The sequence below is a fragment of the Misgurnus anguillicaudatus genome, chromosome 21 (genome assembly GCF_027580225.2).
Source record: "Misgurnus anguillicaudatus chromosome 21, ASM2758022v2, whole genome shotgun sequence".
Classification (NCBI taxonomy): Eukaryota; Metazoa; Chordata; class Actinopteri; order Cypriniformes; family Cobitidae; genus Misgurnus; species Misgurnus anguillicaudatus.
In genome coordinates this window covers 7,047,058-7,059,712 of record NC_073357.2, presented here as the reverse complement: position 1 = coordinate 7,059,712, position 12,655 = coordinate 7,047,058, and the positions used below count along the sequence as shown (strand labels likewise).

General features: G+C 37.6%; 1 protein-coding gene across 3 annotated transcripts in view; it reads right to left on the bottom strand.

The window, feature by feature from the left end:
• Positions 1 to 12,655, bottom strand: part of syt7b (synaptotagmin VIIb) — a 211,705-nt gene that overhangs the window by 102,572 nt on the left and 96,478 nt on the right. For all 3 annotated transcript variants that reach the window (XM_055182584.2, XM_055182736.2, XM_055182824.2), the window contains exon 3: positions 5,290 to 5,381. In XM_055182584.2, coding sequence (XP_055038559.1) covers positions 5,290 to 5,381 — 92 coding nt within the window. The remainder of the gene's footprint in view (positions 1 to 5,289; positions 5,382 to 12,655) is intronic.

Sequence of the window (12,655 nt, the reverse complement as noted above, 5' to 3'; positions counted from 1 at the left end):
CAGGGAAAACGAGTGTATTGTTGAGACTGCTTCATCACAATATACGCAGGAATCTTTGTGTGTCATGATGAGTTTGACACACTGAGACCGGGCCTTACCGCCCCGGCTTTTCTGACGAGGCTAACCCCCGAGCAGTGTTGGGAGTAACGCATTACAAAATATAATACATTACAGTAATATATTAGTTTTTGCTGTAACGCAGTAATATAACGCATTACTAATAAAATTTTGGTAATATTTTACTCGTTACAGTCTTAGTAACGAGCGCGTTACAACAATGCATTTCAAAATTAGACTGTGTTATTTTAATTTTTTTATTTTTGACCAATGCGCGCGACCAGCATCCACACATGAAAAAGCTGCGTGTAATAGTTATGGCTGCGTCCCAAACCGCATACTTCTATACTATATAGTGGGCGAAAATCACTACTTCTCGTACTCTTTGCCTACTATATAGTATGGAAGTAGGCGGTTTGAGACGCAGCGTATGTCTGTTTCCACGTGCTGTATGCAACATGTTAATTTTTACTTTAACTTTGTATTTGAAATGCGATTTGGACGCGGTGCCATCAAATATAGACATGTGGAAGTCCGCGGCCGTAAGCATTGACTAAAGTGGTCGCAATCAGGTCCGGTAGCGCCGCACACGCATAATTTTGCGAATAAGAGCACTAAGTAAAAGCAACAGAAAGTTTCTATCGGTCTCCTGTGCTGCTTGAACCTCAGAAGTAAAGAGACTTTTACAAATGTTGCCAGTAAAATCCATATCACACCAGCAATGACAAGGTAAGCTTCTATGATTACAGTGCTAGGCTATTCCTATGCTATCTACAGTTTTATTACAAACAGCAACCTAAACTACAACATAACAGTAGTGAAGACTTAAACATGGTTATCTAAATATAATTTAGTACATTTAAACATCACTGTTTAAAGTTTTACCAGCCTTTGTATGGGAGCCTATATTCATTGTTTGGCAAAAGCAGTGTTCCTCTGTTTGTCTGTGTTTTATTAAGCAATTATATGTTAGCCTACATGTTTTTCTTATATTGTACTGAAATGAGCTGTATTCCTTGAGGCCTGATCCTCCAATAGCACTTTTTGATAAGTTGTGTCAATCCAGTGCATGCCAGGTTTGTGCTGTAAATCTGAATTAAGAGTGATCACTTAAGAATAGAAATGAAAAGAGGTTGCGTGTCTTGCCATGTTATTAGGCTATAGGTTGCATTATAGTGGGCTCTATTGTGTTTGGTATGTGTACCATAATTTACCAGACTTTTACCAGATCATTTTGTCTATGTTTTTGGTTCTGACAGTGATTGTTACTGTATTTTGCCATAAATCTTCACTTTGCCTATTCAAAGCTCGAGGGCCAACACATAACTTCTAGATTTATAAGCAGCAACAAACTACATTTTAACATTTTATAATGCCTAGTCATACTTCTGTTCTTTTGATGAAAGTAACTCAAAAGTAATGCAAAAGTAGTGTAACTCATTACAGTTCAGAGACAGTAATATTGTAATGTAACTAATTACTTTCAAATGTCAGTAATTTGTAATATATAATGTATTACACTTTGGAAGTAACTTGCCCAACACTGCCCCCGAGCCTCTTATAACTTTACGGTCCGGACCTCCCGCTAGCTTCTAGCAATTAGCACACGGTCCACAAGCAGTATACATCCCCCGCCGGGTCTTAATTTCTGTAATTTGCGAAAATAATGCGTTTGAGAATGTTTTATAACGGGAATATGTTAGCATTGTCCAGGGAAAACGAGTTTATTGTTGAGACTGCTACATCACAATTGACTCAGGAATCATTGTGTGTCATGAGTTTCTTCTCCTGTAGTGAACTTATTAGTGATACTTTTCTGCATGATTTGTCTGTTGGCAACATAAACCGTTAATAATACACTCTAAAAACCGTTGGGTTATTTGTTTTACCCAATAGGTGGGTTAAATATATTGGGTTGTTCTGTTGGGTTATTCCTAGCTTGTATTGGGTTACTTCCATAACAACCCAGAGAGTTGGGTTAAAATCGGGCTCACGTCACGCATTTTGAATTTCAACGGTTGACAGGTGCCACTGCTGAGTGCGGACAGACACGAGAGGTACGTTTTAAAATATATATCTCTGTGTAATGTTTTATTTTGCTACAAAGTGTCTTTAAGCTCTAACACACAATAAACTATCAGTCACGTTTAAATAAGTGTACAAAAACGCTGTTGTCTAGTTTTTGTCCGTTACACCTGTTCCATTCATTAACTGTTACCGATGCCAAACGCGTTTTTAAGCCATCATAAACGTAGAGAGACATCGCAATTTATGTTAATACTAAACAGCACCAACAGCATGGTCCCTTACGAAAATGAATCATTTCTTTTTTTAGTAGTATAACGTTAGTTTCATGGCGTATTGATTGCCATTGCTTTAACCATGGTTTCTGTAACAGACAATGTTTTTTGGTTTAAAGTGTAGTAAAAACCGTTCTTTTGGGATGCAACCGGCTGTTTTTTGCTCCAAATATTTTTTTAGCCGGTCTGTGTTATAGACACAGAGCTGTAATATAAATGTCATTCTGAATGTAAATGTCTTAAGAAATGACTCGATGGCATTTTATTGTCGTTTTACCTCAGTATAATCCCCTGATAAAGCGCTGTTTAATCATGCACGTATACTACTGTTTACGGTTACCCCGGTAACGGTTGAATTTGCAATTCAGCGCCATCTACTGTCAAAGTAGAGTATTTATTCAGTGTACCAGATGTATTTGCTTTGAGAATTAATTAATTATTCTTTTCTTTAAATGTAGACATTCTTGGAGATGGTGCATTAAAACCTTACAAAATGGCCAGCAAGATGATTCAGCCTTCCTACAGTACCATGAGGCAAAGCAAACATTTATTAATTTTCAACCTGTAAGTATCATTTATGACACTTAGTTTTTTTTTATCCTGTTTATGTGTGCATATGTACATTGTGAAAATTCTGTCTTCAGGTCAGAAAACAAACATAATTCAGTATTTGGAGGAGAAGGTATGAAGAAGACCCCATGTCCTACTATGGGATGAATTCGACTAATCACAAGTCTTTGTTATCGTGGGGAGGCATGGCCCAGGAGCAAGACCAGCAGTTGACATGTGCTTTAATATTTTTTTACATTTTATACAGAGTATCCCAAGCCTTTCACTACTGTTAAGTAGTTTCTGTAACACACAATACATTTTGTACCATGTGATGTTTCCTGAACACACTGTCACCTGCTTAAAGGGACAGTTCCCCCAAAAATGAAATTTGTCATAATTTTCTTCCTCTCCTGTCGTTACAAACCTGTACACATTTTTTTTTGTTCTGATGACCACAAAGAAAGATATTTTGAGTAATGTTTGAAACCAAACAGATCATGAGCCCCATTGATTGTCATAGTAGGAAAAAAGAATACTATGAAAATGAATGGGGCTCATGATTGGTTTGATTTCAAACATTCTTTGAAATATACCTTTGTGGTTATCAAAGTAAAGACTTGTATACAGGTTTATAACAACATGAGAGGGAGAAAATGATGACAAAATGTGTGAACTATGCTTTTAAGCAGTTTTTAGTTGGATAAGATGGAGTAGATTTGTTTTGTTCTTATGTTTTTGTTTATTTATGTATGTATGTATATATTTATGTATGTGTGTATGTATTTATGCTTCTATACATGTATGTATTTATACATTTAAATGCAGTTGCAAATGACTAAATGAAATTAAAGCATTATAAATGTATTTGTAAGTTTTGTATTATTTATTTATAAAGTAAATAATAGTAATAAATAATAATAATAAAACTAAAACCGCATTGCAAAAATAACCCAACAAATTGGTTATTTCATAACCCAACTAATTGGGTAAAACTTTCTACCCAATGCATTGGGTTAAAATAACCCAACAATGGGTCGGTGCTATAGTAACCCACCATTGGGTTATTTATTGGGTTATTTTTAACCCAACTGTTTTTAGTGAGTAATAATATATAAAATAATAACACAGTATGGTCTGTATATCACTATGCACACGCACATGACGTTAGTAGTGGGGCGTGATCAAAGGAGCAGCAGCTCATAAATATGTAATGACTAGCTCAAAACGGCACAATCTGAAATGCCCTGAAACAGAGGCTACTAAAGATGGGTAACAATCTTTTCCTACAAGCTATTTCGAGCAAACAACTTTTGAAACATGCTTTATGGAACTCATACACCTATTTAACTTGTGGAAAAGCAGTCATAAGATGGGCACTTTAATACTTTTCAAATCCAATTTTGTGCCAAAATCCAAAATTTACTGACATACACTCTAAAAAATACTGGGTTATTTTCTTCAAATAGTTGGGTCAAAAATGGACAAACCCAACCATTGGGTTAAATTACCCCCTCCCAAAAAAAAAACAGAATTTTGGATTACAACAACCCAGCATAGGGTAAAATACAACACAACAGTTTGGGTTCATCCCTTATTAACCCAACGCTGGGTTAAAAATAACCCAGCATTTTCAGAGTATACCAAAATGTAGCCTATTGTTGTTTTAAATATTATGCAAACTTTTTAAAATAAGCAATACAAATTAATTAAACGGTATAATCAAACTCATGTTGAGACTTTTCATTTAGTGAGTGCCGTCAAGTTGTCCTTTTTGGAAATAAAAATAATGAATACACTTTTCAGATCCAATTTTGTGCCAAAATGTTTAAACTTTTTGTCATTAAAAAATCACAATGTTAAAACTTACTTACAATAATGAAAGTTGAAGATCATTACAAACTGAAAGTGGAGCACATATCGAAATACATTGTGAAGCAGCAGAGTGTCAGTGGAGCATCCAAAATCTACTGACATACAAAATACTGGGTTATTTTGGGTAAAAAATGGACAAACCCAACCATTGAGTTAAATCAACCCCCAAAAAGACCAAGAAATGAGTTAGAACAACCCGTTTAATTACAACCCAATGGATTGAGTTCGTCCCTTATTGACCCTGGGTTTTATTAAAAATAACTTAGCAGTTTTAAAGCGTATTCATCAATGGATAATTTTCAATCATTTTTAAGTAAATCATATGTAAAATAAGTTTCCAATAAAAATCTGCATGTTTTGTTACTCCATCTGCCACCCTGAATAGCGAGTATTGCGTTCCAAACATAGCCTTTGACTTTTTAATAATACGTACATCGCTGAATAGCATTAGGATTAATGTTTTGCTCTCATTAGCGAGCAACAGTTAAGCCCTGCAGGAGGCACATACTTGATGGCTTTATTTTCTCCTCTGCCTCTTCCCGACACCGAAACGGAGTCTGGAGTTCCCGCTGTCTCCACCCCAGGCTTATTCCTCTTCCCCTACAAAAAAGACATAGAGAAAGAGCAAGATAAGAATGATGGGAAATGGATGCCAAATGTAATTTGGTAGAGTGCCATATTTTAACAATTTATATGCAATTCCTGCAAGTCAAAGGTAAATTTAACAGTAACACCTAAATGACAATACTTTACCACATTTCCCATTTTCCCATTTGATAAATGTGTTTTTTCTACTTAGCTTCCTAATTCCAGCGTCTATTGCTATATTCATGGCAAGAATTGGTTCACTGGTTCGCCTGCCCATTCCATCTTTATAATTAATGTAAAACGAACTTGGCTTGCTGTCCTCAAAGGGAGTCCCAAGTTCAAGCACACCTGGATTTAAAGGCAGGATAGGCAGGAATTATCTAAAAAACTTTTTTACAAATTTGTTTAAACTGTCTTTATATACAAATGCATAATTAAAATGTAAGGACTCTGAAAAAGAGAGTATAAAACTCGAGTGACTTTAGACCTCTCACGACTGTTTTAAACACAGCTAATTATTTCCATTCAGGACGAAACAAATGACTGGCTTGCGCAACCCCTGTTGCTATGGGATCTGCCCACACATGCGCACACCCGATTGATTTGAACGTGCACGAGGCACTCTAGGAAGAGCAAAAGTATGGCAGAGAAAGTGCATTCAGAACTCACAGCTCAAAGTTGCTGACACTTGCAAAAATTACGGGCACTTGCAAAAAAAAAAAAAAACTAATCAGAACTTTCACTACTCAAATATTTGTTAATAAAATGTCATATAGGTTCAAGCTTTTATATTATTGATGTTGTTTTGTTGTAAATGATAATTTGTGAAGTCACTGTTTAGGTGATCAGTGTTTCCGTACATGAAGCCTGTTCAGAACATTCGATTGTATTTCTCTACACCAGTGGTCTCAAACTCCCGGCCCGCGGGCCATTTGCGGCCCGCCCTCCCCCTCTCTGCAGCCCACGTCACCTTTCAAAAATATAACATAATTTGGCCCGCAGAAAGATTTTTATTCACTTTGTTTTATATTCGTTTGATTTTTGATTTAAATGTTTAAGGGTTCGTTCACATGTCGCGTCTAACAACGCCATAAAACGAGTCAAAGCATAACTTTCCAAAGTGCTCGGGAGCGGAAGTTGCGCTCCGTGTCGTGGGTCGCATCACCCGTTGCTACGCAGCCATGGGCCATGCGCTCCATGATGTCGAGGATAACGGAATGCGTGATCGGATTTTAATTCCTCAACTGAACCTTGCGTCAATCATAACATTGTAACCATGCAATCAGTTGATCTGGTCGAGACTTTGTAGCGTTTGTCCAGAGAAGATTTGTTACTTCCGGGTGGATACTCAGCTCGAGCTGCGGTGGGGTTCACATCAAGTCACAGCATCTAATGTAGACACCTCATAGGGAGGGAGGCAGAGCAGTAGTTGTAATGCAACACATTTTAAACTTAAGATAAGAAAAGAGCCATCAAAGTGCCCAGGTTAAGAAAAGAGAAAAGATGAGGAGAAATGTACAGAGGATAAAAGAATGTATACTGCTATATATAATGAAGTATAATATATTATTATGTAGCTTACTATTCAATTACACATAGAGCAGTATTATTATTTTTTTCTGTTTAACTAGCTTATGTAACATTGACTACCCATTCAAAAGTTTTAGGGTCACTTTCACTTATTAATATTTTTCCACATATAATAGAAAATGCATTAAAACTGAAATAAAAAAGAACATAATGAAGTCAATACTATGACTGAAAACAATCCAAAATAAATCAAAACAGAAACACTTACTGGTGGTAATTTTTTTAAGTTTATAAATCTATACAGGAATTAAATTTGTTAGTTTAGTGCAAGGTTTTAATAGGTCTTAGTTATTTAAGATAAGGTTAAGAAAATATTTACTTAAAATAATGTATTTTAAAAAGATAAAACCACTGCTTATATATTTCCAAGTATTATTATACATTAAATAATAGAAAATAAACAGTACATTTACAGAAAAATAGTACTTTTTTAATGTTAAAATAGCTTTGCGGCCCCCCGATGAAATGTCTGTCTTAGAAATAACACACACAGTTTTGTGTGTGTTATGTTTCTGTGGAGAATCACGTTTATTCAATGATTGAAGTCAGTCATTAATTTTGTGTTATAATACCACTTATAACATCAAAAGTAATATAAAGTGATATATGCAACAGGTTTCCTCACAAATTTCTATTAATGTCAACTAATCCGGGTTAAGAGTACGGGAATATTGGAAGAAATTAAAACATTAAGTCTATTCAACTTAAAATTGTTGTTAGAACAACTAAAAGTTTTTAAGTAGTAATTACTTAAATTTTTTAGGGCAATAAGTTGGCTTCATTTTTTTTAAGTAAACTCAACTTATCCGGGCTAACAGTGTTTAAATCGATCTATTTAAAATGTCATTTTTCATGTTATTTGTTCCTTATAAAATATTTAAAAAATCCATGCTTACGTAAAAGTGTCTTACAGCAAAATTTCAAAGCTGTAGGAAGGCCCCTAAACTGTGCTTGATATTGCCCTGATTCAAACCTTTTCATTGTGAAGATTCACGTGACAGAGGTTACTTTCACAGATCCTGTATGTACTCAATGCACCAGCCATTTGAAATCAATACACGCAAATGCTTTCTTTCATTCAGCGCAAACTCTGTACTGTGTGGGCTCATTTTCTGAAGAAAAGTGATGGACCAAACATGAACTTTCCCAATGAGAAGAAGCGAAAAAGTTTCAAAACCTAGTGGGCTTGCAAACCCAAACTGCTTGCCAAGAGGTTTAAACTTGTCTGGAAAAAATGCAGAAAAATGTAGGCAGGCAGCAAACTTGTTTTGGGTTAAGTTGGAAGAAACTTTGCATGGTGCCATTTCTTTCTCTCATTTGCAATGTTCAAACTGTGTGTAATACCTGAAGAGAGCTTTTAGCTAGCAAACCCATTCTTCTCAATGGCAGCTGCTCGGCTGGTGGCCAGAAGACCAGAAGCTGGACGTTGCCATCTACTCTAATGGACTGTTGTTTCATTTGTAACCAATCACATGAGCTCTAATTGTCATGTGAGTAATTACTATGGGCCAGCAGGAAATGTACATCTGATGGCACCTAGTATAGAATACAGAACACCCAAAATCCTTGTGGGGAAATCATCAATGTAGAAAGATGCTCCATGTCCCTATATGGCGCACGATTGCCCCTCAAACTGAAAAACCTCGCCTCAATAGTCATTTCAGGTCAAATGAGTGCAGTTTAGCTTGAGAAAACATTCATATGCTCTCATAATACACCATATGCACATGGATCTGTTGGCAAACAACTAGGACAACTCAATTGATCGATGCAACCAATTACATAAAGGCTAATTACATCATTTCCTGTCTGTCAAAGCAGCACTCCTCCCCCATCTCTTGATTGGCCGATCCATCTCAGAGTGATTCTGCAGGTGGAGGATTCATTACAAAGTCCTCTGAAAGCCATCAGCCGCCAGCAGTTGCGTAAGAGATGATAAATGATGGGAAAGAGAGGAAGAAAGAGCAACGTCTTGGCCCGGGCACAGCGACAGCCTGCCAGTTTCAAGCATTTCAATTATGCCGCCTGCCAACATGCAATTGCTCCTTTGCCATGATCTTTCTACCAATGTAATGAATGAAAACAAAGGAGAAAGAGGAGCAAGTGTGTTCAAACACAAGTTAAAACATCCTGGGACCTCCAATGGTATATTTGCAAAGGAAACCGAAAGAAAGTTTCTCAGTAGAAGGAATCAAACTGAATGGCCAAATGTTTACATCTACGTGATGCTACAAGAGTTGTCCCTTCAAAAAGGGTACTGTCCCAGATGTGTACATTTGAGGTTCTTATATGTATCCTTAAAGTATCAATATGTAGGTACTAATATGCACCTGTTAGCACCATTTCTAAATGGGCACCACCCCAGTGACAGCTTTTTAGAGTGTGTTAATGATACTGTACCAATGTTGGCAAAGTTTTGACAAAGGTATTATTAATAACGTACAATAAATAATAGAATAGATTGAACAATTATATAATTCTGTAGGGAGGTCCCGATCATGTTTTGCGTCATTTAATTTTGAGATCTGATACTAACATTTTTCTGATCCTATTGATAGGTGCACTTCAAGTTCATTAAGGTTATTAAAATCAATTCAACCAGGGTTTCCCGCAGCACTTTGCAGTTCGGGTGGCCCACCTTAGCTGGGAAACCCTACCGCCTTAACTAGGTCGTCCAAAATAATAATAATAATAATAATAATAATTCGCTGCACAAAACACAGTCAAGTGCATCTCGGAGAATAGCGCAGACACGCTTCACACCGTGAGCGGGCATGCACGCCACATGGCCAAATGTGGTACGTGGTCCGTCACTGTCTGGAGGATAACTAGTAGCCAGTTGATAAAACATCTCGGAGAATAGCGCGAACTTCATATTTACTCATTGAGGCCATATAATGTATGAACTATGCCAGTCTTGCTACTGTTGACTTTACAAAATATAAAATTTACAGTGGATGCTGCATCCTCTGGACTAAAGAGGAGACGCTGACCATTTTCCAGGAATTGGTCTCCTTAGTCCCCAGACGTATATACTGTAGACTAAAACAAGATGGGATGCTACACCTGCATGCTATTCATGGCTCCAGATAGTTCACCCATAAATGAAAATTCTGTCATTCTGCAGTTCACTATCAAGTGCGTCTTATCTATGATTAAAGACTATCATAAAATCTTCAGTAGAGAGGCAAGCAGGAGGAGATCATGGGAAGTCAGAGAGGGAAGAAGAAAGCAGAGAAGAAGAAATCAAAGAGAAGGTGACAGAAAAAGCATGAAGAGACGAGTGGAAGGCAGGTAGAGATATACAGCAGAAGAGAGTACGGGGAAATGGAGAGAAACTGGGGAAGACAGAACAGAGGCGGGTTTTCAAACAGAATGCATAATAACAAAGATAAAAAATGTGGGGAGTTGTAACATCATAGAGAGAGAGAGAGAGAGAGAGAGAGAGAGACAGAGAGAGAGAGAAAGAGAGAGAGAGAGATTTTACAGGTGGTCTCTTTGTAGTAGTCTCTCAACAGACTCGGCTCTGTCCTCACTCACACCGTCTGTCATGTTAAGAACATGCTGAGTGCTCTTTCTCTCCTCTGAAACTCTCAATCACCTCATCTGCAGTGCTTTGCAAAATCTCCAAATAAAAAAGGATTTCTCTTGAAGGCATTACCAGGAGAAGTTCTACGGAATGGATGATAGGCATAAAAATATTGACCCACATTGTTGAGAAAGAAAAATGAGAGAAATACATAAATGGATGGATGAAAGAGAGAAACAAAAGGAAGAATGTATAGATAGACAGACAGACAGACAGACAAACAGACAGTTTGATGGATTGGTTAGATTGACAGGCAGACAGACCAGTAAGACAGACAGATACTGTAAACAGACAGACAGACACATTGATGGATTGGTTGGATGGACAGACATACAGACAGATAGACAGACATACATACAGACAGACAGACAGACAGACAGATTGATAGAATAGATTGATTGGTTGGGTGGACAAACAGATACTGTAGACAGACAGACAGACAGACAGACAGACGGATTAGACGGATTGGTTGGATGGATAAACAGACAGACAGACAGACAGACAGACAGACAGACCAATCAGACAGTCAGATACTGTAGACAAACAGACATACATACATACATACATACATACATACATACATAAATACATACATACATACATACAGACAGACAGACAGACAGACAGACAGACAGACAGATTGATAGAATAGATTGATTGATTGGTTGGGTGGACAAACAGATACTGTAGACAGACAGACAGACGGATTAGACGGATTGGTTGTATGGATAAACAGACAGACAGATAGATAGACAGACAGACCAATCAGACAGACAGATACTGTAGACATACATACATACAGACAGACAGACAGACAGACAGAGAGACAGACAGATTGATAGAATAGATTGATTGGTTGGTTGGGTGGACAAACAGATACTGTAGACAGACAGACAGACAGACAGACGGATTAGACGAATTGGTTGTATGGATAAACAGACAGACAGATAGATAGACAGACAGACCAATCAGACAGACAGATACTGTAGACATACATACATACAGACAGACAGACAGACAGACAGACAGAGAGACAGACAGATTGATAGAATAGATTGATTGGTTGGTTGGGTGGACAAACAGATACTGTAGACAGACAGACAGACAGACTGACAGACAGACGGATTGGTTGGATGGATAAACAGACAGACAGACAGATAGATAGACAGACAGACCAATCAGACAGACAGATACTGTAGACAGACAGACAGACAGACAGACAGACAGACAGATTAATGGATTGATAAGATGGACAGACAGACTGATGGATTGGTTGGATGGACAGACAAACAAGACATACCAGGCAGACAGATCGATAGATTAGACAGTTTGGTTGGATGTATAGACAGACAGACATACATACAGGCAGACAGACAGACAGATATATAGACAGACAGACAGACAGATTGATGGATTAGACAGTTTGGTTGGATGTATAGACAGACAGACAGACATAGAGGCAGGCAGACAGACAGATAGACAAGCAGACAGACAGATTGATGGATTGGACAGTTTGGTTGGATGTATAGACAGACAGACAGACACATTGATGGATTGGTTGGATGAACAGACAAACAAGACATACCAGGCAGACAGACAGACAGATTGATGGATTAGGCAGTTTGGTTGGATGTATAGGCAGACAGACATACAGGCAGTCAGACAGACAGATAGAAAGACAGACAGACTGATTGATGGATTGGTTGGATGGACAGACAGACATACCAGTCAGACAGACAGACAGATCAATGGATTAGACAGTTTGGTTGAATGTATAGATATACAGACATACAGGCAGACAGACAGATAGACAGACAAACAAACAGACAGATTGATGGATTAAACAGTTTGGTTGGATGTATAGACAGACAGACATAAAGGCAGGCAGACAGATAGATGGATTAGAAGGATTAGACAGGTTGGTTGGATGGATGGGTAGACAGACAGACAAATTGATGGATTGGTTGGATGGACAGAAAAACAAGACATACCAGACAGACAGACAGATTGATGGATTAGACAGTTTGGTTAGATGTATAGACAGAAATACAGGCAGACAAACAGGCAGACAGACAGACAGACAGACACTTTAATGGATTGATTGGAT